Source organism: Peromyscus maniculatus, chromosome 7, assembly GCF_049852395.1.
Source record: "Peromyscus maniculatus bairdii isolate BWxNUB_F1_BW_parent chromosome 7, HU_Pman_BW_mat_3.1, whole genome shotgun sequence".
Taxonomy (NCBI): domain Eukaryota; kingdom Metazoa; phylum Chordata; class Mammalia; order Rodentia; family Cricetidae; genus Peromyscus; species Peromyscus maniculatus.
Genome location: NC_134858.1, coordinates 108,566,599 through 108,593,301, shown reverse-complemented (window position 1 = coordinate 108,593,301; position 26,703 = coordinate 108,566,599). Strand labels below are relative to the sequence as shown.

The 26,703-nt window shown below is 47.5% G+C and overlaps 1 protein-coding gene across 1 annotated transcript; it reads right to left on the bottom strand.

Annotated features, from left to right (window-relative positions):
• Nucleotides 1-26,703, bottom strand: Ltf (lactotransferrin). Its single transcript, XM_042281791.2, has 17 exons — nucleotides 26,549-26,703; nucleotides 23,898-24,058; nucleotides 22,662-22,770; nucleotides 22,227-22,409; nucleotides 21,737-21,884; nucleotides 21,051-21,106; nucleotides 18,405-18,583; nucleotides 17,799-17,970; nucleotides 16,850-17,004; nucleotides 15,484-15,574; nucleotides 14,419-14,466; nucleotides 13,250-13,405; nucleotides 10,717-10,858; nucleotides 6,816-6,883; nucleotides 4,048-4,232; nucleotides 2,234-2,423; nucleotides 1-190 (listed from the first exon to the last, which is right to left on the bottom strand). Exons 1-17 carry the CDS (start codon nucleotides 26,589-26,591, stop codon nucleotides 156-158), a joined length of 2,121 nt encoding a protein of 706 aa, XP_042137725.2. The 5' UTR covers nucleotides 26,592-26,703; the 3' UTR covers nucleotides 1-155.

Below are 26,703 nucleotides of genomic sequence, written 5' to 3'. Positions count from 1 at the left end.
TTTCATATGACAAGAAGACCAACACTATTTCTCACTTTATTTCTACCTCAAGTGACAGCAGGGAGTTATAAGAACAGATGATCAGCAAAGCTCACTTTCTGCAAGGTGCCAAGACGCCATGGATTTGGGAAGGCTTGGCCATTTGCTCGGTGTTTTCACTGGGTAAGGAAAGCACAGGCTTCCAGGAGTGCTGTGGGACACAGAAAGCAGGACATTCAGGAACAGATTCTTTTTTTTAAATCTATAAATCAAAGAGGTCAGGAAAACAATATCCAAGCCCCTGCCCCACTACTGTGAGTCAGGGCTTGCCTCATCCATCCATGTGTTTTCTACTGACTTTTCTAGCAACTGTGGCCTCCTGGGAACATTAGGATATCCCTCTGCTCTGACCCGAGGGGCACTTGACTCCACCTCTAAATGAATCAGTTCACACCTCTCAGGTTCACAAGACACTTGTGGCCCTCTGACTCCTAAAGTGTGCGTGGTGAAGGCTGAACTATTTGCTTATCCTTCATCTGCAAACATTGGCTAAGCATCTGCCTTGTGTGAGTCACTGTGCCATGATCTGGGGACAGCACGAGCAGACAGCTCAGTCCTTGTGCGCATGGCCTCTACACCAGTGCTACCTGTTCATGTGGTTCATCCAATAGCCCTAGGTCAAGTGTGAACCACAGCTGAAACACAGTAGCCTGAGAAGCCGCTCAACACAGAACCTTGGTGCAATCAGTGTGGGAAACCTGATAATCCTTCATTTTTGTAGAATGGGGTCTCCTGTGCATTGCTTGCTAACAACCCAGGGTTTATTGTCTGTAACCAGCAGTTCCTACTAAATTGTGGTCATCAAAAATGTTTCTAGGAAATGTCTCCTTTGGGAACAAAATCATCCCAAGTTGAGAAGAGCTAACAAAGAGATTCTGGGCCTGCTCCCACCCCTGGACCACAGCATCTGCCATGCCTCTGCCTCTGAGTGGGGGACCAGATGCAGGGATTCAAGAGGCCACTGTGCACTGTGTGTGTGTGTGTGTGTGTGTGTGTGTGTGTGTGTGTGTGTGTAAATATATAATATGTATTTGAATTTTTTTTTTGAGATAAGTTTCATGTACCTCAGGCTTGTTTCAATCTCCATATGTAGCCAAGGTTGACTTTGAACATCTAATCCTCCTGCCTCTACCTCTCAAGTACTGGAATTACATATGACCACTACACTCACTCACTTCATACTGTGCTAGAGATTGAACCCAGGGCTTTGTGCAGACTAGCCAAGTGCTCTACTAACTGAGCTACATCTCCACCACTGTGCTAAATAGTTTTCAAGGATTAAATTATACACTTTCCTGCGTTTGAATTTATTTTGTTATGTGCGTATGGGTGATTTGCCTGCATCATGTATGTCTGAGCACCACGTGTATGCCTGGTACCCGAGAAGGCCAGAAGATGGTGTTAAATGCCCTGGAACTGGAATTACAGACATTGTGAGCTGCCACATGGGCAGGTGCTTAGAACTGAACCCAGGTCATCTAAGAGCAATGAGTACTCTTACCCCTTAAGCCATCTCTTTGGCTCTACATTTTAAGTTTTTAAGGAATTTGCATTTCTACATGCATTTTGTCCTCTGAACCTTGACCTTCTCCTGTTGTGGAATACTACTTTAACTATGTAAAGATGTGTTACATTTGTTTATGTTGCAGAATATTACTTTAACTATGTAAAGGTGTGTTACAGTTGTTTATGCTGCATTTGTTTAACTAGATAAAGATGTGTTGATGTTTTATCTTGCCTGCCTAAGGCACCTGATTGGTTGATTGGTCTAATAAAAAGCTGAATGGCCAATAGCTAGGCATTAGAGGGGCAGGTGGAGCTGATGGACAGAGAGAATAAGGAGGGGGATGAAGAATCTAGGAGAGAGAGAAGGAGATTGGGGCGGGAGAAAGAAAGAGCGGGAGATGCCCGGGGCCGGCCAGCCATACAGCTACCAGACAGACAGAAGAAGCAGGAAAAGTAGGACATACAGAATGAAAGAAAGGTAAAAAGCCCTAAGGCAAAACACAGATGAAGAGAAACAGTTTAAAATAAGTTATAAGAGCCAGTGGGACAAGCCTAAGATAAGGCCGAGCATTCATAACTAATAAGAAGTCTCTGTGCCATGATTTGGGAGCTGGTTGGTGGCCCAAAAGAAAGCCTGCTACATTCTCCTATGTTGGTTCCTCAGTAATTATATCAAGAACCCACTCACGGGAACTGGAACACTGCTTCAGATTAGCGGTGGCTGTGACATACTCCTTTCCCAAATACTTCACATATGTTGTTTTGCCATGGAGTTTAGCCAGACACTCAGTGTTGTCATTGAATAGAAGATTTTTGGTCTCAGACTGGAACATGCAAAACTCCCCTGGGCACTTTGATCCTCTGCTTCCAAAGCGATCCTGTGTCAAAAGAGCCGACAGTCTGTGAGTGGTTAAAAAAGAGGTGAGCATGAGGATGGGAAAGTCAAGGGTCCTTCCATCCTGGGTAAACAGCAGAGCAAAAAAACATCAGTGTTCATTTTCCTGCTGGGCGTGACTCTTCCCTACCCTGCTACCGTGTTCCTGGTAGTATGCCCACTCCAGCCAGGGCCCAGACTTTATACCACTTCTGAACTTGCCTCCCACATCTTTCCTCCTACTGAATCTATTATCTCTTCCTGGAGAACGTCTCGCTGGTTAGCAGAGGTCAGATGATGGTTTCTGGAGATCAGCTCTTAAAAGCTGATCATCTAGAACATTGTAGTATTCTAGCTGTCCAGAGGAGCAATTTGAGTAGGAAAGCTCCCAGGCTTCTATTAACTGGGCCAGTGTAGGACAGTCAGCCTCTCTCAGCGACTGTCCCTTCTCCAAACCCAGGACTGTTGAGCTCAAAAGCATACCCAAGGGCAGGGCGGTGGTGGCGCACGCCTTTAATCCCAGCACTCAGGAGGCAGAGCCAGGCAGATCTCTGTGAGTTCGAGACCAGCCTGGTCTACAGAGCGAGATCCAGGACAGGCACCAAAACTACACAGAGAAACCCTGTTTCAAAAAAACAAAAAACAAACAAACAAACAAAAAACAAAAAAAGTATACCCAGGGCCAGCATGTCATAATAGAAAAAGAGAGACTAGAACAGGGCACCCCAAAACAGGGTCAGCCACAAATCCATGGATATGGGGGGGGGGTCCCTACAAGCATCATGGCCAGCAAAGTGTCAATCCATGTGAGGCAAGAAGGAAGTCCAGTTCAACACAATTCAGTAGCCAGTATTGGCTCAAACTTCAAAAATCTGACATGCAGTGGTTTATTTCAGGCATAGTTGAGCACAGGACAATTTGGAAAATGTTTTCTGGTGATAATTAACTCAATCCCATGTGTACAACAAAGTCTAAGACATGATTACATCAAAACTCTTATAAAGTACGAGTAACATCTTCCATAAAGATAGGTTTATAGATTAACGGATGATGTAGGCTCAAGGCACAGTGCTCCTGCTGAGTGTCTCAGGGAGCATAGTACTATAGATTGACAGAGATAAACCAGAGAGTCTGGGACCTGTGTGGCCTGGCCATGCAGATAGCACAGAAGTCACCAGGCTGTTAACCACATCAGTTCCCAGCCTTCTTGGCAGAAAACAGGTTATACATCTCTTCTTTGAAGAGGCAATACTGTGTTTAATAGTCCTGGTTTCCCTGGGGCTTATCTGTGAGCCCAAGGGCCTCATGTCATCTATACGTGAAGTGCACTCTGGGATTGCTGCTTTATGGATTTTGTCATAAACATCGTCTGCTTGGCCTGCGTTCTAGTATGAGTCATGAAAGGAAGAAGCAGGAAGGAATGGTCAGAACTGCCTCTGGACCACGACACAAGTTCAAGTCCAGGAACAAAGAGTCTAGTTGATCCCCTAGAAAGACTCACAGCCTGAAGCAAATGCTATCCCCATGAACTAAGCAGAAGGGCTAGAAAGAAAGGCTTAAATGGATGAAGAGCTCCTGACAGGAGCCCACACAGTAAAGCCCTTGCTGGAGGCCCTGGTGGTCCATACCTGTTGCTCAAACAGCACCTGCTGAAGGATTTCCACCTTGTCGGTCCGAGATACTACAGCATGATTTGGGGCTATGGCGAGGTGGCAGTTCTTAGCCTCAGTCACCGGCTTCCGGGTGTCATCAAGGCACAGTAGCTCAAAGTCCTCCAGCCTTAAGTTCCTAGCCCACTCTTCAGTGTTCTTTCCTGGGGAGAGAAAGGTGTCATTAGCCACAGCTAACCTGCTTGGTCTTTCTGCATCGGTATGACGCTTTTGAAAAGCGTATGTGGGCTGTGATGATATGCAGGAGACAAAATGAAGCTTCCTCCTACTCAAGCTATCCAGACTACAAATATACCAAGCATCAGTGCTTAGCCATGTGGGAGACCTTGTTCAATAACAAAGGGGGTGAAGCTCATACGTGTGGTAACACGGCTGACACTCAAAATCATGAAGCTATGTTGAAAGAAACCAGCTACAAAAGGTCACAAATGACGGTTGTATTTATGGGTACAGGCAAAGCCATGGTGACAGGCAGTAGATACTGAAATAGCAAAGATGGAGGCCTGCCAACAGGTGCGAGGGGTTCTTCATGTTGTTCAAATGAGTGTTGGGGAGTTGGATTGTGTTGGTGGTTGTATCACTCTGAATGTGCCAGAGCCTACTAAATTGTACACAGACAATGGGTGGGTTCTGTAATAGTCAAGTTGTATTTCAGTCAAGCTGTTAAATGATCTTTTAAGTATTTGTGTCTGTGTGTGTTGTGTGTGTGTGTGTGTGTGTGTGTGTGTGTGTGTGTGTGTGTGTGTGTACATATGTACAGATGTGGTTGCCTGTGTGAAGGTCAGAGATTGACACTTGGATATCTTCCTCAATCACTTCTTCACTCATTTGTTGAGACACAGTCTTGCACTGAACTCAGAACTCATTGATTCAGGTGCATTTGCTGGCCAGAAGGCTCAGGATCCACTTATCTCCACCTCCATCATCCCCAGAGCTGGGATTACAGGTCCATGACACCTTGTCTGCCTTCTTACATTCAGGTCTTAATGTTTGCATGACATACACTTTACCCACTGATGTATCTTCCCAGCCCCCTCCTTTTATAAAAGAACCCCATCTATCCATATAGTTTCCAAAAAGATCCAAAAGAAAAAACAGGTTGAGTATCCTTTATTCCAAGTGTTTGGAACTAGAAATACTTTTGCTTTGGAATTTGTTCAAATTTTAGAACATTTGCATATACATGATGAAATACTGTGGAGGTGGCAAGGCAAAAATAAACAAAATATTCCATTATGTTTCACAGGCAAATTACAGATGTCTCATGAAGGTGATATTGCACAGTGTTTCCGGAGTGATTGCAATCAGGCTATGACTCATCATATGATGTCAAGTGCAGGATTCCCCACATGTTAGGTATCATGTCAGTGTTGGAAAAAGTTTCCAATTTTAAAGCATTTCCAAGCTCAGACTTTGAAATAAAGACAATCTTTTCCCTCTCATTTAAGTTCAACATGGAAAATATAGGGAACTCCATAAGTTTATCAAATGTGTTTAGTTAATTCCAATAAATATAGGTATTAAGTACCTGAGAACCTTCAAATCAAATTTAACATCAGTCTGATCCCTGAACATCACACAGGCTGCCACAAATTCCAGATGTAAGTGTAGGCACGCCTGAGTGTGCACACACAGGCTCATCATCCAAGCTTGTGCTTGTGCTTGACTCTCCTTCCTTGGAAAACACCTCACCATCCTCCTCGACAGTAAGTTTCTTCACAGGTGCTACCAACTACAGCTGGCAGTGTGAGTGCATATGTCTGTGTGAATGTGTGCATGTGTGTATATATGTGTGTGTGTGTATGTCTGTAACTGTATATGTGTGTGAATGTGTATATGTATATGTGTATATGTATATGTGTATGTCTGTGTGACTGTATATGTGTGTGAATATGTATATGTAAATATGTATATGTGTGTATGTATATGTGTATGCCTGTGTAAACGTATATGTATATATGTAATGTATATATGTAAATATGTATATGTATATATGTGTGAATGTGTACATGTGTTTATGTATATGTGTATGTCTGTGTGAAGTGTATATGTATGTGTGTGTATGTTTGTATGAATGTGTATATATCTGTATATGTGTACGTGTATGCGCGCGCGCGCGCGCGCGCGCGCGCGTGTGTGTGTGTGTGTGTGTGTGTGTATGTGTGTGTGTGTGTGTGCACGAATTGCTTCAAAATCACTGTGACACTACAGATATTCCCATGCTGTCTTCTACAGTAGACACTTTAGAATTCACCAGTTGAACTGGTTAATGCCTATAATTCCCAGAACTCAATTTGCCAAGACAGAAAAACTTCCATGAGTTCAAGGTCCATGTGAGGTACATAGTAAGTTCTAGGTTGAGTTACAAAATGAGACCCTGTCTCAAACAAACAAATAAAGAAATTGAAAAGATTTTTGAATTCTTCTAGCCAAAAGTCTGAAAATAGTTGTGCTAGCTTCTCAAACACAAACCAAAGATGAGGGGGTGTTATGGTGCTCAAGATTGCTTTGAAGCCGGGCGGTAGTGGCACACGCCTTTAATCTCAGCACTCGGGAGGCAGAGCCAGGCGGATCTCTGTGAGTTCGAGGCCAGCCTGGACTACCAAGTGAGTCCCAGGAAAGGCACAAAGCTACACATAGAAACCCTGTCTCAAAACCCCCCCCCCAAAAAAAAAAAAAAAAAAAAAAGATTGCTTTGAAGAAGGAAGTGAAACGTCTTCACATACCATCAGTGTTCTGCAAGACAGTGGAGTCCTTCAAAAAGGCAACATTTCCTGCTTTCTCAGCCAGGCACCTAAAATATTTCCCAAAATAAATATACCACAAGAGAGAAACCATTAGAATTTTCGTAAATATTTGTGACACACATTCCAAAAACTAAAACATGGAAGTAAACATGCAAAAGTTGAAACTATTTCCAGGAATTTAAGATTAAAATGGCAGATCGCAAGCATCTGTGCATCTCCGCTCCTAAAACCCCAAAGAAATGACACTGACGAGATTTTTCTTTTTTAGCCTATATATTTATAAAAGAAAAGGAGAAAATAATAATGACACCCTTTGGGATCTGGAAAAACAATGGCCAAGCGGTACTGGCCTACCTGAAGGAAGAAAACTGTAATATAAGGTGGGGGTGGTGGCAGTGGATGAAAGTTGACACACACCCCCGGAGTCCAGAAAGACTTAGCAATGGGAAGTGCCAGCCATCCTTGAAAGTGCCTGAGAACAGGGTGCCTGACATCCCCTGCAGCAATTCTCTCTGTCCAATTGGAAGGCTGAGCCTTAGCGGTGCTACAGCACAGGGAAACAAATCCAGCGGAGGGCAGACACTGGAGGGGAGCTGGCTTTAGAGCGGCTCAGACCCAGGAGCCAGCACTCTGCAAGCCGAGGCAGGTGGATTGCTGTGAGTTTGAAGCAAGCCTGGGCTACAGAGTAAGACCTCTCTATCTCCGCATTCCCCCACCCCCACCCATAAAGGAGTAAAGGGAAAAGTTTGTATTCTGGAGGATGAAGTCAGTCTCTGTGTACCACAGGGGCTGGTTATTAGGACTGTCCTTCCCAAGAAGCAGTAAGATTCTTCATCAGCAGAATCTGATGAAGTCAAGAAAACATCCATCCACAGACTCTGATATGAGGATGCTCCCAATGAGTGGCACAAACCAAAAGCCCCACAATGAGGCCCAGTACCAAACATGGGGCAACAGGCTGAAGCCATCAGATATTTGAAGGGAGACCATAAAAAGTTGTCCCAAAAGGATTATACTCCCTAGAGTCAGAAACAATGTAAGAGAGAGGAGTTGTTTGTTTATTTTTTTTTACAAACTACACTTAATATCACTCAAGATATGAAAGGAATGAAGCATTCATGAAGCAAGTAGAGGAAGCTCCAAAAAAGAAATAGTCATAATACAAAGAGATTTCAGGAAGTGAAAAATAGGGGCTACAAGCAGATGGATCTCAGTGAGTTCAAGGCCAGCCTGGTCTACAGAGAGAGTTCTGGGACAGTCAAGACTGTTTTACAGAAAAACCCTGTCTTGAGAAACCAAAAAAAAGGGGGGGGGGGGGGGCTGGATGGAGAGGTGGCTCAGTGGTTAAGAGCATTGGCTGCTCTTCCAGAGGACCTGGGTTCTATTCCTAGCACCCACATGGAGGCTCACAACAATCTATAACTCCAGTTCCAGGGGATCTGATTCCCTCTTCTTGACTCAGAGGGCACCAAGCATGTAGGTGGTATGCAGACATACATGTAGGAAAAAAACATATAAAATAAATAGATATATTTTTAAAAAGAAATAAATAATCCTTGCCATAAAAATGCTTTAAAATGATACAAGATAAAAATACAGAGCAAGATCCAAGACAGGCACCAAAACTACACAGAGAAACCCTGTCTCAGAAAAAGAAAAAAAAAAAAAAAAACCTCAACCAAGCAAATTTTGCAGAAACTGGAAGTGAGGGGCCAGCTAATGAAAACAAGGCTTAAAGAGAAGTTACAGAAAAGAGGCTAGAAATTGTCAACAAAATAATTGTTTTCCCAGACTGAGTAATTGAATGAAATGCCCACCCACTGCCCAATCTAATAAAGTAGAGATGATTCACATAGAGAAATCAAGTGTCAGAGCACTTGGGATAAAAACATGGGCTGAGGAAATGGCTCAGTGGGTAAAAACTCTTGCCTCAAAAGCCTAATGATGTGAGTTCGATTCCTAGACACCTCTGTCCCTGGCTAGGTTCACACACTCTTATGTCACTTAATATGAAAACGATGCTGGAGTAGTCATAGCAACGCAGGCATCAATAAAATGAGTCCAGGTGTTAAGACAGGCAGAGTTCATGGTTGAGGTAGTAGGACAGACAGGAGGCAGTGTGAGAGGCTGAGGACAGACAGACAGGAGGCAGTGTGAGAGGCTGAGGACAGACAGACAGGAGGCAGTGTGAGAGGCTGAGGACAGACAGACAGGAGGCAGTGTGAGAGGCTGAGGACAGACAGACAGGAGGCACTGTGAGAGGCTGAGGACAGACAGACAGGAGGCACTGTGAGAGGCTGAGGACAGACAGACAGGAGGCACTGTGAGAGGCTGAGGACAGACAGACAGGAGGTGCTGTGAGAGGCTGAGAACAGACAGAGAGGAGGTGCTGAGGACAGACAGACAGGAGGCAGTGTGAGAGGCTGAGGACAGACAGACAGGAGGCACTGTGAGAGGCTGAGGACAGACAGACAGGAGGCAGTGTGAGAGGCTGAGGACAGACAGACAGGAGGTGCTGTGAGAGGCTAGGTTTTACACCACAGCAGCAAGTCAGAAAAAATGCTTGAAAGGTAAAAATGAAGAACCAGTAGTTTTCAAATGCTAGTTATGAACACAAGACTGAAACTAGTGCAGTCACTGTGGATGCTCCTTACAAACCGGAAACTAAAATCATCATCTGGCCCAGCTATACCACACCTGGGTATATACTCGAGGACAGAGACATTTGCATATCCATGTTTATAGCCAAGAAAGAGAAGCAGCCAAGATGTCCCTCAACAGATGAATGGGTAAAGAAAATGGCCTACATATTCACAATGGAATTATAAACTTGTCTACTTAATATTTCTGAGTGGGAGCAAATTATAGAATTTATACTTAAAGGCTCAAAGTCCAGTTGACTCCTGTCATCTGAGGACCTGTGACACCATCAAATGGTAAAGCATACTCTTGGGATGGGGGAGGGGCCTCCACCCATATCACACTCCCCCCCCCCCACAGGGCCATGAGAACAACACCCCAGTAAATGTGAGTTGTACAGTCTTTCTGACTCATGCAGCACTTAAAATGAACGAAATCTGAAAGCTAATTTTTGATAGTACTATTGGTGGCTTTCTCCTTGTCATTTTTTTTTTTAAAGACCTATTTAAATTTTTTGTTGTTGTTTTGTTTTTCAAGATAGGGTTTCTCTGTGTAACAGCCCTGGCTGTCCTGGAACTCACAGAGATCCACCTGCCTCTGCCCCCCCCCCCCCCCCGCCCCGCGCCCCTCCCCCGCGCCCCCCTCCCCCGAGTGCTGGGGTTTAAGGCGTGCACCACTATTGCCCGACTACATTTTTTGTTTATGTGTATGTGTGTGTCTGTGTGTGCATATGTGCATATATGGGGGCGGGGATTCATGGAGGCCAGAGGAGGGCGTTGGATCCCCTGGAGCTGTGAGCCACCTGATAGGGGTCCTGGAACTGAATTCAGTTCTTCTGCAAGAGCAGCAAGCACTCAGTGGCTGAGCCATCTCTCCGGCCCTTTAAGGCCACAGTCAAGGAGAGAGTGAAGACGTAAGATATAACGATGACCTGATGGGGGGGAAGGTGGCAGTCATTAACCGTCTCCCCATAAAACACTGAACCCCTCGCTACCTGCTGAATTTGAGAACACCCAGGCTCCACGTGGGCTGCTGGCTGGACAGTTCAGCTGAGACCCGCAGCTCTGCCATCCAACCTCCACTCTCGGGGTGTCAGGTATAACAGGAGGCTCTTGCTTCTGCTGTCTGCTTGACTCTTGACTGCCCTATGACCAGCCACACCTGGCCCCCGAGAACCACATGCCACATGCTGAGAATGAGGAGGGCTCAGGCCTTGGTGCCCGGTCGCAGACCCACTCACCTCAGAGCCCCGGTGTAGCCGTGGTATCGCTCTTGGCTGTTGGCGGCACACTTATTCTCACCCTTCTCATTGCCAACACACAGAGCACAGAGATTGGATTTGGGGTCAGCCCCGGGGGCACAGCTTTGGCTGAAGAATTCGTCTGGACAGGAGGAAGAATGTGCATTATTTCGTGCTTTGGAGCAGAGTCAACATGAGGTCTTTACCCTCATATGACGTAGCTTGGTTTCAGCTCAGTATGTGGAGACAGGAGAGGTAGGACACTCATCATTACGGAGCGACATTCTACCACCAACCAGAGACCCGCTGGGAATCAGACAAGCTTCAGACTGTAGGCATGGACAGGATATTCCTGGTGCTTGGGGAGTTATCACAGCCTTGTAGCGGGAACTCTGCTGAAGACCGCGACATCAGGGTCTTCAGCAGGGCCACCTGTTCCACAATCTGACTTCTTATATTTATTTTTAAATCAGAAATATAAATACTGCCTTCTTCCTGGGTGCCTGGCTTCTCAATAGAAAGAAAGTGCCCTGTGGCTGAGTACACCCCTGTGGCTGAGTACACCCCTGTGGCAGGGTACACTAATGGTACTAAGTATAATGACGTGTTCAGGAGTGCTGGGTGCCAACTCTCTGGAAACATTCCTAAAAGGCATGGGTTTTTTTTTATACACACTAAAACACTTGGAAATGTCTGTTTTTTGCATTTTTGTCTACATTAGAAAACTCAAGCTATCTTACTAGACTTATGATTAAAAAAATACATCTGATTATTAACAATTCAGCTAGCTGCTAACTCATAAGGTTGAACACATTTTAATTTTTTTAATTAAAAATGGTCATTTGCTGGGCAGTGGTGGCCCACGCCTTTAATCCCAGCACTCGGGAGGCAGAGCCAGGAGGATCTCTGTGAGTTTGAGGCCAGCCTGGTCGATAGAGCAAGATCCAGGACAGGCACCAAAACTACACAGTGAAACCCTGTCTCAAAAAAACAAACAAACAAAAAGATCATTTGTAATGATATTCTTCATATATGATATTGTTGTAATTGATAAAAGTACTACAGAGGTTTAATAAACAATAAACCTGCTGTTGGGGGCGTGGCATGGGCTGGGAAGAAAGTTCAGTCCATAAAGTATTTGCCATACGAGCATGAGAAGCTGAGTTCGATCGCCAGAACCAAAAAAAGCCGGGTGTGGCAGCATGTGCTTGTGATTCCAACCCTGGGGTGGTAGACAGGAGGTTCCTACAGCAGGCTAGCCAGCCAGTCTAGCCTAATTGGTGAGCTCTGGGTCTGAGGGAGACCTTGTTTGTGAGGATGGCACCCCAGGTTGCCCTCTGGCATGCACACACATGGGGGGAGGGCGCACGCCATTGCCCCCTCTCGCTCTCTTTTCTTCACTCTGCATGGCAAGGTAGGAACAGGTCCTGGACCAGCCACGTCCAGCAGAATAACCAGATACGCGAGGCCCAGGTCCCCAAGCCCTGCTGCCGCTGCACCAGCCCTAGATGACATACTTCTGGACTCCTCTTATGTGAGACAGAAATAAGCAGCCTTCTTGCTTAAGGCTCTGACATTTGGACAGTTTCTGTTCCTTGCAGCTCGACCTAACATAAATGTATCCACTGTGTGATTTAACTCAAGAAAAGAGGAAATAGCCGGGCATGGTGGCACACGCCTTTAACCCCAGCACTCGGGAGGCAGAGGCAGGCGGATCTCTGTGAGTTCGAGGCCAGCCTGGGCTACAGAGTGAGTTCCAGGACGGCTAGGGCAGAGAAACCTTGTCTCAAAAAACCAAAAAAGAAAAAGAAAAAGAAAGAAAAGAGGAGATAGAGGTGACACAAAGCCCTGTTCCCCAAGCAGGGGTCTCTGCTGTCAGACTCCAGAAGCCTATGCTGCTGGAAGAGCCGCACAGTGTGTCCGTCTCTGGAAAGGCTGAGCTTTACACTTCATGGCAGCAACTGTCCTATGACTTAGGGGGCACCATGATGATTGGCAAGAACAGCAGCCATGTGCCCCAAACATGCCCCAACCAGAACCTAAGACCCAATCATAACACAATAGGGCTCAAACCTAAGAGGTGCCGTGTGGCCTGGCATTGCCAAGCCCGCAGCAGGAAGGACGTGGTTCACGCTGACCAAGGTGGGCACTGGATGGAGTGGAATGATCAGAAACAGGCTGGGCTCTAAGGGGAATTTAGGTACAAAACAAGGGACACCAAGAAGTAAACGTGTGTGCTTCTCCAAGCCTGTATCCATTCTTAGGACACAGGGAAGCAGGCTGATGTTGAGATCTGGATCTCCATAGGAGTGGGGTGGAGTTGAGGAAACTTAGGAAATGTTCTGTAAGAAACACCCTGTGCATCCATGGCTCCATGAGGTAACCATGGGAGACCCTAACTATTCTAAAATAGACCAGCAAGCCACAGCCAGGCAGCAATCCTCCTGCCCACTCCCTTCCCTGAGGCTCCACAGCCTTAAGTACTCCCCCCTCCCCAGGATGGCCCTCTCATGAGACCCTCCCACATTCTTACCAAATTTGCAGGATCCCGTCTGGTTGACGAGCAGGCCTACAGGGATGTTCCAGCCTGCAGTCCTGTCCACAGCCGTGTGGCAGGACTTCTTGCCTATCAGGGAGCTCCAGCTGAAGCCGGTGTCTTGCTTTCTAACTGCTGCTACTGCCAAGTACCCTGTACAACAGAGGACAGAGAGGTGATCTTAACCTCCAGGAAGCACATGGGTTCTAGTTCTAGTACAGTGCCTCCAACCCAGGCCAAAAAACAACAGGTTTAGATTACCATGGATCTTTGGCCATTGTTAGGAAGACAGAGAGAGAGAAAGAGAGAGAGAGAGAGAGAGAGAGAGAGAGAGAGAGAGAGAGAGAGAGAGAGAGAGAGAGAGAGAGAGAGAAGTTGTTCTACATTGTTCTATATCAAGGGGAGATTGATCTGAGCTATGAAATAAAGTATGAAAAATTGATCTTAAAAGGTGATTACAGAAAAAAGTGATTACAGGGAACTATCCCCAACCAGCCATATAATGTTGCTGCATTCTAAGCCTTTATCTGTGGGCACAGACACTGAACAATGGGAGTGGCCTCGACAATGCACAAATGCCACCTGCAGCTGCATCAGGCAAGAGCAGTCGTGACCACTGGATCAGCTGCTGCAGGAATGCTGGGGGCATGCGCACAAGGATCACCCAGAGCTGAGCACAACCAACCCAGCATGGTGAGGAAGTTAACGTGATTGAGTCCTCCTTCTGTCAAAGGTATGTATCCTACACCCCCCTCTGAGCGCAAGTAACAAGTCTTCCAAGGCTTAGCAAGCTCTGACTCTGGTGAGCATCTGGAGCTAGGGCACAGAGCCACAGGCTTGCTGATGCTAGAAGTCCTGGTTCAAAGCCAGGGTCTGTACCAGCATTGTTTATAGCTATGAGTGAGATCCGAGACACTGGGAAATTCTCCAGGCCACTGTTTCCTCACATGAATCAAATGGGGGAGTAACATTTCTCTTTCCACCTAACCCTGCACTGAGTGACCATATGGAAGTTCCCCACCAAGTGTGAAGGTCCATACAAACAATCATAATTATTCCTCCATGAATTATTTGAAGCTGTCGATGATGATTTCCAGACTCAACCTCTTTCTGTGATTAGGCTACGCCTCTTCCTGAGCAGTGACTTATTTTTGACCCTGACTCACCTTCCACTGGTCTATCCACACAATCAGAGCCACTGCTTTGGGGTGATTCTGAAAGAGCAAAGACAAACGAAACATCATTGAATACCCAGATTTACTGAGAGGCCACAGACTTTTAAATCCCCACAATACAAGATCAAATTCAAAGAGAATGACTTGGCATTTCAATGCAAGAGAAATAAATAGACATTTCCACCATAGACAAGGACATGGCTGGCCATAGCAGTATTGTTCATGATAACCACCAAATGGAAATTACCCGAATTCCATCCACAAGGACAATGGTGAAGAATTATGGCAGAGTCACATAATAGAATATTATGCAACTATGAGACTGATTAATCAATAGCCACACATTTATATGAGTGAAAATCACAAAAAATAATTCTGAGCAAGACACAGCAGACATTAAACATGCAATTCTTTTCCCCTTAATTTAAAAGAGAGGTGTGGTGGGTGATCTGTGTCTTTGGAAATCGGGAGTCACCACTCTTCGGGAGTGTGTGGATAGCGGGGCACAAGGGGACTTCTGAGGCCTGCTGGCTCCTCATCTGGGTGCCAGTGCATGGGTGCCATTTGAAAAATGCCACTGAGGTGTTTACTTATATTTTTTTCTATGTTGTTTTTATGAAAAAGAAGTTTAAATTATATTTATTTATCTATTTAGTGTGTGTGTGTGTGTGTGTGTGTGTGTGTGTGTGTGTGTGTGTGTGCAGGTGCACATGAAATGTGTAGTGCATGTGTGGTACCAGAACACAATTTGTAGGAGTCATCTCCTTCTGGGCATTGAACTCAGCTCATCAGGCTTGTTAGCAAGTGCCTTTATCAGCTGAGTTATCTCACCATCCCAAAAAATGTTTTTGTTTTTGTTTTAACAAGAAGTAAGCTACTCACGATTTGTCAATTTGGGGGCTGGGATGGCAACGTGGACTACAAGGCCCTTTCATTTACCCTTTCTTCTGATTCTCTCACCCATCTTCTCCAGGATCTAGTGAGTGGGGTCATGCCTCCCCATTCACACGTCAGCCTCGTATGGAATAACCCAGAAAGGATATCAACTCCACTTACTCTGGCTCTCGGCCAGCACGGGAACTAAACCACACTTGCCGGCCGTGTAGATATACCCTCCATCCAAGCTCATGGCATCAGCGTCTCCTTTCTGTGGGGACAGAGAGGGTCACACACACTACAGACAGCCCTGAAGGATGGCCTCGAGCCACACATTTGAACCAAACACCCCGAGGAAATACCACAGGCACTGTCGATCCTCTGCCAGCCCGTGGCCTTCCTACCGTCACCCTCGCACCTGAGACACTAACTCTCTGCACCTCCTTTCCGAACCAGCCTCATTCACTGAGGACATGATGAGAACAACTGCCCTCAGCTAACTTCTGCTTGTTAGCTCAACACAAAGTGGTACCCAGAAGTTGGCTAATCAAATTGACTCATGACTAGAATGAACAAGCTACACCCCAGTACAGAAACGCGGATCATCAAGGTTGCTGTGCTCCTCTGCCCAGGCGCCATCTTTTACAACTACATTAAAAACAATTAGAGGCGGCTGGAGATTGGCTCAGCAGTTAAAGGTCCCACCGCTCTTCCAGAGGACCTGAATTCGGTTCCAGCAGCAACAGGGCAGCTCACGCCTGTCTCTAAGTCTAGTTCCAGGGACCTGGCACCCTCTTCTGGCCTCTGAGGGCACTGCATCCATGTGGTTCCCATCCATACACTCCTGTACTCACACATACACGTAAAATAAAATAAACATTAAAAAATGCTTCCTGCACACGCCTTCAATCCTGGCAGAGGGAAGTGGATCTCTGTGAGTTCGAGGCCAGCCAGGGCTATACTGAGACCCTGTCTTGAAACACACACACACACACACACACACACACACACACACACACACACACACACAGAATTTCCCAAAAATAACTATTGATGTGGGGAAACCATGATATGCTGTTTATTTTTTAAATGGATCAAAGTATATAACCCATGCAATCCAGAATTGCTTTAGGTTGCACACACAAAGGAACCTGGAATGGGGAATTTCAAAACTTTCATTGTAGATATCTCTGTATGAAGCTACATACAGGTGGTGTGTGTGTGTGTGTGTGTGTGTGTGTGTGTGTGTGTGTGTGTGTGTGTGTGTGTGTGTGTGTGTGATGAAAATCATTTCATATTTTCCAAATTAGCCCAATAACCCTAAATGGTTCTTTTAGTGAAAAGGGAAGAAATTCCACAACAAATTGCTTTTCAAACTTGAAGGTGCTCCTGTGTGCGGCACATGTGCATGCGTGGCCCAAGCCCACCCTCCCTGGGTATCCTCCTTCCCAGTGGCCTCCTGGGTGACCATCCTCACTGTAAGCAGACGATATGCCTGTGCCCAAGAAGCCCGCTGCCCACGCCACACGAGACACCGGCTCCCTACCATGATTGAGATAATACAGTCTTCCGTGGTGGGGAAGGAGCTGCAGGTCACCCTGCCGTTGCTCGCTCTGTTCCACAGGTCACACTTTCGCTTCTCCTCACTGCTCACTGCACACCATGTGACCCGGGCATGTATGGCTGCCACATCCTGTTCCTCTGCAGGAAGGGACAACAGTGAGGAACACTTAGGCACTGGCTCGTTCCCACCTCTGTCCTCCCTGGGGATCAGGTTGCTGCCCAGCTCTTCCGAGACAGAACACTCTGTGTGAGACCCATTCGTTATTAACTTCCCTACATCACAGCTCCCAAACCGCTTCCGGCCTTAATGAAGGTTTTCTATGTTTCTCACTCCTGTCCTTTTGGTGGGTTCCCTGGCTTCTGATCCATCCATCAGTCCTTAGTGTAACTGTGTGCCTAGTGTTCTGCCCCTCGGAATAAAAGCTCCATGACATGGAGACTAGTGTATACCCCAACAGCTGGCTTAGAGGACTCAGCCCTGCCACCCATAAGGCCATAGTCACCATCACATACCACAGCACAACATCCTCGTTCCCTCAGACTCCCTAAGTCCCAACAGTAGAATAAACATAGCCAGATTCACTCAACCCATTGTAATCTCCCCAGCCAAGTTCAAATCTCAGCACACAAGGGTGCTCCACCTAGCTTCTGGGGTAATCCCCCCAAATCCTGGTTTTCTTGGTTCATGTCTCTGTTTCTCACTTTATAAGAGGCCTTGGGATCCTGACATACACAGAGGAACATGGAAACATTAATCCAGTGTCTGGGGCAGATTTTGGAGACACTTGTCACAGTGGCCTTGACTTGGCTGACCGAAGACACTTGGGTGTGTGTCTGTCCCACCAGTGGTGGCGAGACCACCTCAGAGCAGAGTTCACCCAGTTTCCTGCCTGCCCAGGGCACCCTTGGGTCCATGCCTGGGCTTCACTTACTTCTCCTCAGGTTCTCGATGGACGTGATATAGTTGAAGGTCAGGTAGAGGCCAACATCTACCTTTGGGGGAACCCTTGAAAACCCAATGGCAGAGTCCTTGAACAGCAAGTCCCTTGACTCAGGGGAGGCAAAGAGCTGGAATTCGGAAGACTTGTTCTTTCCAAACTTTTCCTGTTTGGGGAAACGTCGAATTATGGTCATCAGCAGTAGGCAGAAAGGAACTGGGAAATGGCTACCCAGGACTTGAGGATAATTCTAACGGAGCAGGAGGCATTGTTGACATCCTCTCTCACAGGGACTCTTCCCATTACAGAGACACAAGCTCGACTATAGCTTACTCCCTAGAAAATTGTTGTGTCCCCGGGTCCTTGGGGACCTAAGAATATCACCTTGTCCCCTCGCCCTCCACCCTTGCTTCTGCTGGAGCCCAGGAGAGCCTGCCAGGGGCCAACACTGGAGAAGGTTCCAACGTTCCTGCTGTCCACAGGAGGGTCGGGGCCCACAGTTCTTAGGCTAGAGAACTCTCTGCTGCAGAAGTTAGGGACGGACAGACCCCCCCACACCCCTAAACTTAAGCAGGCCTGGGGGGTTGAGGGTGGGTGTACCTGTGCCTGGCTGAGAAGTTTCCAGATGGCATCTTCCTTGCCGTTCACACTTCGGGCCACGACAGCGTGAGAGGGGACTTGGGCCAGGTGGCACTGCTTGTACTCTTCCACTGACTTCCGGGTGTTGTCTGGGCAGAGCAGCTTGTACTGAGCCCTTTCGGCCTTATCTGGTAGCTCCTCTGAGAGGGAGGTAGAGGTGAAAAGATGAGCCGACATTCAGCCGTGACCATGAGCTCTGGCTCCCCTTTTTTCCGACAGAATTCTGACCACAGGGTTGACAAAACTGAGTGAAAAAGACTGAATTGCTCCTGGATGCTCAGAAAGGTAGAGAAAAGTCTCCAGAAAGTCCCCGGGCATGCTACGCTCAGCCCTGAATCCTGTGATTCAAGGAGGCAGATCGAGTTCCGTCAAGGTCCCCACAGCCTCTGACAAAAAGGTCATTACAATAAGACGGCCTGATAAGTCAGTTGTCATGGTCCACGCACACACAATCCCAGTACTTGAGAGGCAGATCAGGAGTTCAAAGCCAGCCTTGTCTACATAGCAAGTTTAAGGCCAGCCTGAGCTACATGAAACCCTGTCTCAAAAAACAGAAAGAGGAGGTGATGGGGGAGGGGGTACCCAGGGAAGTTACGTCACCCATACTTCTAGAAGAGTAAAAGTGACACAATTGTGGGCCTGAGGAGATGAGATGGCTCAGTCATTAAAGTGCTTGCGACATGAGTGTGACAACCTGAGTTCAAACCCTCAAAACTCACTTTTATGGGGGGGGGGGGTACGCACTTATAAACCCAGTGCGGAGGAGGCAGAGACAGAGGATCCCTGGAGCTCACTGGCCACCGAGACTAGTCGAAAAGGCGAGCTTAAGGTTCAGTGAGTGAGCCTGTCTTAAAGACCTGCTCAAAAGAGAGCAATAGAGGAAAACTCATGAAGTCCTCCTCTGAACTCTGCCTGCACACACATGTGCACATACACTGCGGGCGTGAGCACACACACACACACACACACACACACACACACACACACAAATACTTTTTTGTTTTAAGTAAAAAGAGAAAAATGGTAGGTGCTGGGGATATAGTTCAATGGGAGGGTGGGAAAGAAAGAAGGAGAGAGAAAGAGAGATAGAGGGCTTATAAAACCAACAGGCCACTAATAAAACTAAAAGCAAGTTCAGAAGGCAAGATGTTACAGAGTCAACCTGTAATACTCAATAATTTTTAGTAATAACAAAACACAAAATAATACAGAATTGGGTACTATAGCAACTAATTTATATAGAATAAAGGTAATTCAACTCAAAAACTGCACAAGATCCACAATAAGAAAAAAAATGCACAGGCTGTCAAATGATATTTTTAAAGGGTGTAGCCTGGCATCGCGGCACCTGCCCTGAAATACCAGCACTTGGCTCAGGAGTTCAAGGTTATCTTCGGCTATGTTTGGAATTCAAGGCCAGCAGGCCATGCTATGTTCAGCCTTATTTTAAAAAGAGAGAAAAAAAATCAAAAATGGAGAAGCCACATTCTCGTCATAACATTATAAGTAAGTTAAATTTTCCGTAGATCAATTTAAATTCCATGCAATCCCAGTCCACGTGGAAGTGTTATTTTATGAAGAAGTTCAACAAAATAATTCTCACCACTGTGCCTTGTGAGCGCTGGGATTAAAAGCATGTGCTAGGCTGGGATTAAAGGCATGCACTAGGCTGGGATTAAAGGCATGCACCACTGTGCTAGGCTTCTCTGGAGATCCTGGGGATGTGGAGGCCTAGCCCTTAGGGTCCTAGGACTGTGATGTCCTGTCTGGGGTCAACCTGGGCCAATGCTGCTTTCAGCCTGTACGTACCTAGCAATCATGTTCATAATGGAGACCCTCTGACAGCACAGTAAGAAGACAGACACATGGCTGTGGGAGGCAGAAAGGAGGACAACGTCCCTGGCTGCCCATCCTTAGAGTGACAGAGAAGTATACTACGGTGGGCGTGTCCCACGGGTCACTCCTCTACTGTCAGGACCACTAAGCTGCCCATAGATTAAGACCACGGACCAATCCCTGACCCTCATGAATGAGTGGAAAACTTCGGGCCAGCACAGCTTCTGGCATTCAGTGAAATGTGTGAGAATCCAGAGACACAAGGCAGTGAAGGTCATTTTGCAGAGCCGTGTACATCTTGGAGAAGACATGACAAGCTCTTTGGTGGGCGTGTCTGGGGGGGAAAGGGAGTGGGAATAGGAGTGGGGGATTTCAAGAGCGTGAGGTGGGGGCTGGAGGGGTGGCTCAGTGGTTAAGAGCACTAGCTGCTCTTCCAGAGGATCCGGGTTCAATTCCCAACACCCACATAGTGGCTCACAACCATCTATAACTCCAGTTCCAAGGGATCTGACACCTTCTTCTGGCCTCCTCAGACACCAGGCATTCCCATGGTGAACAGACATACATGCAGACAAAACGCCCATGCACATAACATAAAAATTATTTTTGAAGTTTTTTGTTTTTTAAAGAAAAACTTAAAATAAGGGCTGGACCCTGAAGGCAACTTGATAGTAGTGTGGCTGGAAACTGAGGACTCGGGTGACCTGCACATCAGAGGATGAAGGACCTAAGAGGGGGGGGCTGCACCCATAGCTTCTCCCTCGCCCTTACCTAATATCGTGCTTCCCCTGGTAAAAGCCACGTCCCCAACGTTGTCCCTCAGACACCTGTGGAGCGAGACAAAAGCAGTTAAAGACTGGTGTCCCCTACCATGTGGCTCTTTCTATCCAGGCTGAGGGAGCAAATGTGCTTGGGCCAGCAGGGAGGTAGGGAAGTCACTCTACAAAAGTGCCTGAGCGCTGAGCACCAGGAGTAGCCTGGAGAGGGGGTGCTGAGCCTGGGCAAAGGTGGAGAGGGTGGAAGAGTGAGTCACCCAGAGGTCACACTCTCCTACTCTAGAGAGAGGCCTGAGTTGGACAAGACGCCATGGCCACAGTAGCTGCCCTGCCCAGACGGGGGAGAGCAGAAGTTGGCAGGCTAACCCAAGACAACAGGACAGCAAAGTCGGATCAGAGGTGGTCAGAAGGGGCCACACCCAGGTTGGCTTCTACCAGCGCGGTATAGAGTTTGGGGCTTTGCTGGGCCTCTAGAGGCTAGAGAAGAATATGCAGAAGAGAGGGCAGCCACTTCTTAGGACTCAGGTTCTCAGTCTGAACAGCAGTAGAACCACATCTCCATCCCCCAGCAGGCTGCGCACTAATGGGGACGAGGGAAATGGCACCCTGCCCTGAGGCTGTATGACCATGGACAACCCCCCACCCCCACCCCCGTGGGGAGAAGAAAGCGGTATCGCTCACTTGAAGGCGCCTGCATAGCCAGAGTATGGTTCCTCCGGGGAAGAGGCACACTTGTTTGTGCCTGTCCCTGCACACAAGCTACACAGGTTGGGAAAGCGGTCCTTGTTGGCACCAGGAACACAGCTCTCTGAGAAGAACTTGGACACCGCTGTCAAACACAGAAAAGTAGACCACAGAGTGTGAGCTAGTCCCAGCCACTGCAGGCCTGTCTCCCAGCAGTGGTCCCCACAGACAGTCGCCTTCCTCCATCTGCAGGACAGGACAGCACTGCTGTGGTCTTGGGAACTCAGACATGCATCTTTGCCCAGAGAGTACTCACTGGCACCTCCCGGATCTATTGGTGTGATGGCCCCTGTTTCTAGCTGGCCAGCCACCCTCTGTCCAACCTTGGACTCATCCCATAGACGCACCCATCCCAAAGTGGCCTGTGTCTACAATGAGAATGGAAACTCCCATCTGAGACCACCCAGGATCCCCCAGGCCATTTTACCTTCCTCAAGGGATGCAGGTGGTCCATCCCAATTCAGGAATGGCCGAAGTGTCCCTATGGGGATCTTCCACCCAGCACTCCTGCCAAGGCCTGTGTGGCAGGACCTCAGGCCTCGGAGTTGGTTCAGTTGAAAGTTACTACTTTCCTTCACAACCGCTACAGCGTAATAGTGAGTCCGGGGTTCTGCAAAGGAACAGAGGGAAGAGGAAAACCTGGGTGAGAGAGAGAGGAACAAATCACTCCACCCAAGCCCCTTAAGGAAGGGGACCCATGCATCAGCAAGATCTGTCTTCATCCAGAGTCCAGAGACTTGGTTCCCCAATGTAAGGGGCTGACTAGGTCAGCCTCTTTGTGCTCATGCATTCTGACTCCACAGAGCCTGGTCCACAGCCACAGCATGGCCACCAGGCTTCAGAGTCCCTAGGAAGAACTCACGCTCTTTGGTTCCATAGACTTCTGCTGCCATGGGTCGCAGTTTGTAGGGGGGTGATACTGCATCAAACATCGAACCGCCATCGAGAGTCATAGCATCAGCTTTTTTTGTCTGAAAGAAAATGGACCAGACACCAGGTAGTGGAGACACATGCCTGCAATCCCAGCATGTGGGAGGCAGAGGTAAGTGGATCTCTGAGTTGGAGGCCAGCCTAGTCTGCAAAGCAAGTTACAGGACAGCCAGGGTTACACAGAGAAACCCAGTCTCAAAGAAAAAGCAAATGGACCAGACATGCTTCAAGAGAAAAGCATCCCCACTCTGCAAATGGTATTTTGGGGCTCCAGAATGCGTTAGCTGGAAGGTGATGGCACAGGTCAGAGGTCATTTGCTGTGAGGAATAAGCATCCCCAGGCCCTGAACTCCTGAAGTTGTGTGCTCCCTCTATATATGCCTGACCACTTCAGTCACTCTTGGTCACGCCGATACAATCATTTGTATTTGAAGTTGTTTGTTCTACATACATTATCCCCTGTTTTGGCTTCATGTGTATTTTCAGTCTTGAGGATGTATGCCGTGTGTGAGCTCAGTACATGAACATGTGGAGGCCAGAGCTTGACTTCTGTTGTCTTCCTCCATCTCTCTCCACCTTACTTTTTGAGACAAACTCTTTTGCCAAACCTGAAGCTCACCGGTTTGTCTAGACTCCAGAGGCCCCCCTGTCTCTGTTTCCTGGATGCTGGGACCATGTGTGAAAGCCACACAGGTGCTGGAAGGTGAAAGTGTATCTTCTTAATGTCTAGAGTCCTGGCCATCCCTGCCCAACAGTTGGGATATGGCACCTATGCGTAGGTCAGGTTTATTTCTCAAGGATTTGGAGACATTACACACTCATCAAATGTGACTGCCTCTGCTTTGTTTTTTAATAGTTCTTATGAACAATGTGAAATAAGAACCCGGTGGTGGTGGTGGTGGTGGTGGTGGTGGTGGTGGTGGTGGTGGTGGTGGTGTGTCCGTCCATTTAGGAATTTGTGTTACACTCAGTTGCCCCATAGGAGGTCTCTCAACATTAGTTTGTCTTTCTTTCAATATCAAAGAGACACCAGTTCCTGTGAGGAGGAGGACTGCTCCCAAACGGCAGATGCCCCGGAAATAAAGCAGAGGGAACAGAGGTGAGAATCTCTGGTTGGACTCCACTGCTCTCCCTGCCTTCCTTTATTCGAGTTGGGGCATTAACTTACCACAATGGCCTGGATGCACTGGCTGGTGGAGGATCTCTTGACACAACTGAGTGGCTGGCCACCCACTTTTTTCATCGCCTTCTGCCACCTGGAACATTTTTGTGCCTCAAATTTTGACACGGCACACCATCTAACAGTTGTTGTCCTAGCCAGACAGAGTCCTGGGGAGAAGAGAAAGGAGTTAGGAGCCCAGCAATGTCTGTGGAGAAGACCTCCTCACCGTCTAATGGAGTTCTGTAGACTGCCCATGGCCACTGCCCTCCTCCCCTCCATGTTACATGGTCATGTCCAGCTACTCTACTCTAGTTAAGCTAAGCTGCTGGACCACAGGGAACTCTGTCCGGGCCAGAGGGCTGAGATTCACTGAGAGGTGACAGAGCCCCTAGATTATTTGCCTTCTTATGGCTAACATGTTTCCTAGCCCCAAAAGACGATCCACTGCTTTGTCCTAGATGAACCTGGCAGGGAAGCAAAAAAGGGATTGTAGCTCATGTTTTACTTATGTGCAAACTGGATCATAATGCTGCAAACATGGGAAACTTCATGCACTGCTGAGACTGTAAAATGATGTAGCCACTTTGGGAAATTGCACACAATTTCTATGTGCACTTTGGCAGTTGCGCGTAGAAATAAGAACATAGATTTCCACCATGCTGTGGTGGTGCACGCCTTTAATCCCAGCACTCAGGAGGTAGAAGGAGGCAGATCTCTATGATTTTGAGGCCAGCCTGGTCTGCAGAGTGAGTTCCAGGACAGCCAGAGCTGTTACACAGAGAAACCCTGTCTCAAAAAACCCAAAACAAACAAACAAAAACAAACCACTATTTACATAAAGATTTAGCATTAATATTCATAGTAGCATTATTTAGAATATCAAAAAACAAAACAAAAAATGTGTAAGGATGTAAAACCCAACACTAGTGAATGGCCGAACAAAATTGTATATCCATTCAATGGAATATTCTTCAACTATAGGATGGAAAGAAGTACATATATGCTATAACATGAGTAAGCCTCATTTATTCTAGGTGAGGGAAGCCACGTACAAGACAAAATACTGGATGATTCTACGAATGGGAAAGGTCAGAAAGGCTTTTTTTTTTTTTTTTTTTTTTTTTTTTTTTTTGGACGAAGTCTCTCTGTATGTAGCCTTGGCTATCCTGAAATTCACTATGTAAACCAGGCTGGCCTTGAACTCATAGAGATCTACCTCTGCCTCTGCCTCCCAAGTGCTGGAATCAAAGGTGTGTACCACCACACTTGATCAGAAAGTGTAAACTTATAGATAGAAAGTAAATTAGTAGTTCCACTGTGTGAGTTCTGGGATTTGAACTCAGGTCTTCAGTCTTGGCAGCAAGCACCTTTACCCAGGGAGTCACCTCATCCACCCTTCATTGTGTTTGTCAACACCCTCATAGTTCCAGGCATTTTGTAGCTTTATCAAGTTATATGACTTTCCAGCTAAGTAGTGTTGGCTCTAGAATTTGAACCTAGACAGCTGGGCACCAGCACCACTGACCATTAGGCTAGCCTGCCTGTTTAAGATCCCTGGGTTAGATATGGGGTTCAGCTGCAGCAGGGCTAAGAGAGGGTGTAGGGTCAGACCCTGTGGTGTCCCCAGTGTGGGTACAAAGAGACTTTCTCTGGGGGCAGTGAAGCTGGGACTCACGGGAGAGGATGGAGATGGGAGCGCTGCCTCAGGAAAGGGCAGAGTAGGTGACACTGAGTAAGCGGAGAAGGCGTGGCCAGAGAATCTGTGAGGGAAAGGATGGTCTGTATGCAATAAGGGACAGCGCTGGGGACAGGGAGGGGGGCAGGAATAGGGAGCTGGGGTAGCTGGGAATGGATGAACTCTGGACATGAAAAGAGCCAGCAAAGAAGGGAACCACGTCTCAAACCAAGGAGTGACATTCGGAAGGCAAGAAGCCAATGGGGGAGCTCCCTCCTGCTCCTGAGAGGTGTAACCAGGGTGCTGAAAGACTGTTATGCCAAGCTCCCCAATTTCCCACCTCACTAAGGCCAGTGTTGAGTACTGAACACGCTCCCTCCCAGCCCTCTGTAGCCCTGTGCTGAACATGCTCTCAGCAGCCAGCGGTCTGGAAGGAGGTGGGCGTTCCCTCAGTAGCCAGGTATTTCCCGATGAAATTGGGTGTCGCTACAGCAGACAAGCACTCCCTGAAGCAGGTCTGAGTCTGCCCCTCTCACGTTTTTTAAAAGGAAGAGATTGAGGGTCAGCATGGCAGTGTCTTGCCACAGCAGCACAGTCCTTGCAGAAGCTCGTATCGAGACTCAGGTTCCCTGTGTGTCTTAAGCAAGCAGTTCACCCTCTCTGAGCCTTACATTCCTCCCTGAACAGAACAGTACATTTGGTGCTGAAAGTTCTGGAAGGACATAAGGGGACAGCATCCTCAGAGATTCTCTGGGGAAGCTCTGAGCAGCCCTGAGCACAAGACTGCCCTGGATCGGTGGGGTGAGTTCCTGTCCGCACTCTAGACAAGGGCAGGCAGGACCGTGTCCACAGACTGACCATCTTCCAGACTGCAGGTGCAAGGACTCAATGTGTTCAAACCGTTAGTAAGAGCTCAAGGTGCCTACAAGCAGAAGCAGGGGTAGGGAAGCCCACCTTCCCAGCAGGTGACATCTGTACTCACCAAGGGCCTCAAGAAACAGCAAGGCGGGGATGAGCAGCCTCATGTCTGTGGTCTTGGGGGACCTAGAGAACAAGCCTGGCTTCTGCACCCATCCTGGGGCCCTTTATCCATGCTGGATGACCTCACCCAACTGGCCCCGCCCTGTTGCCCAATAG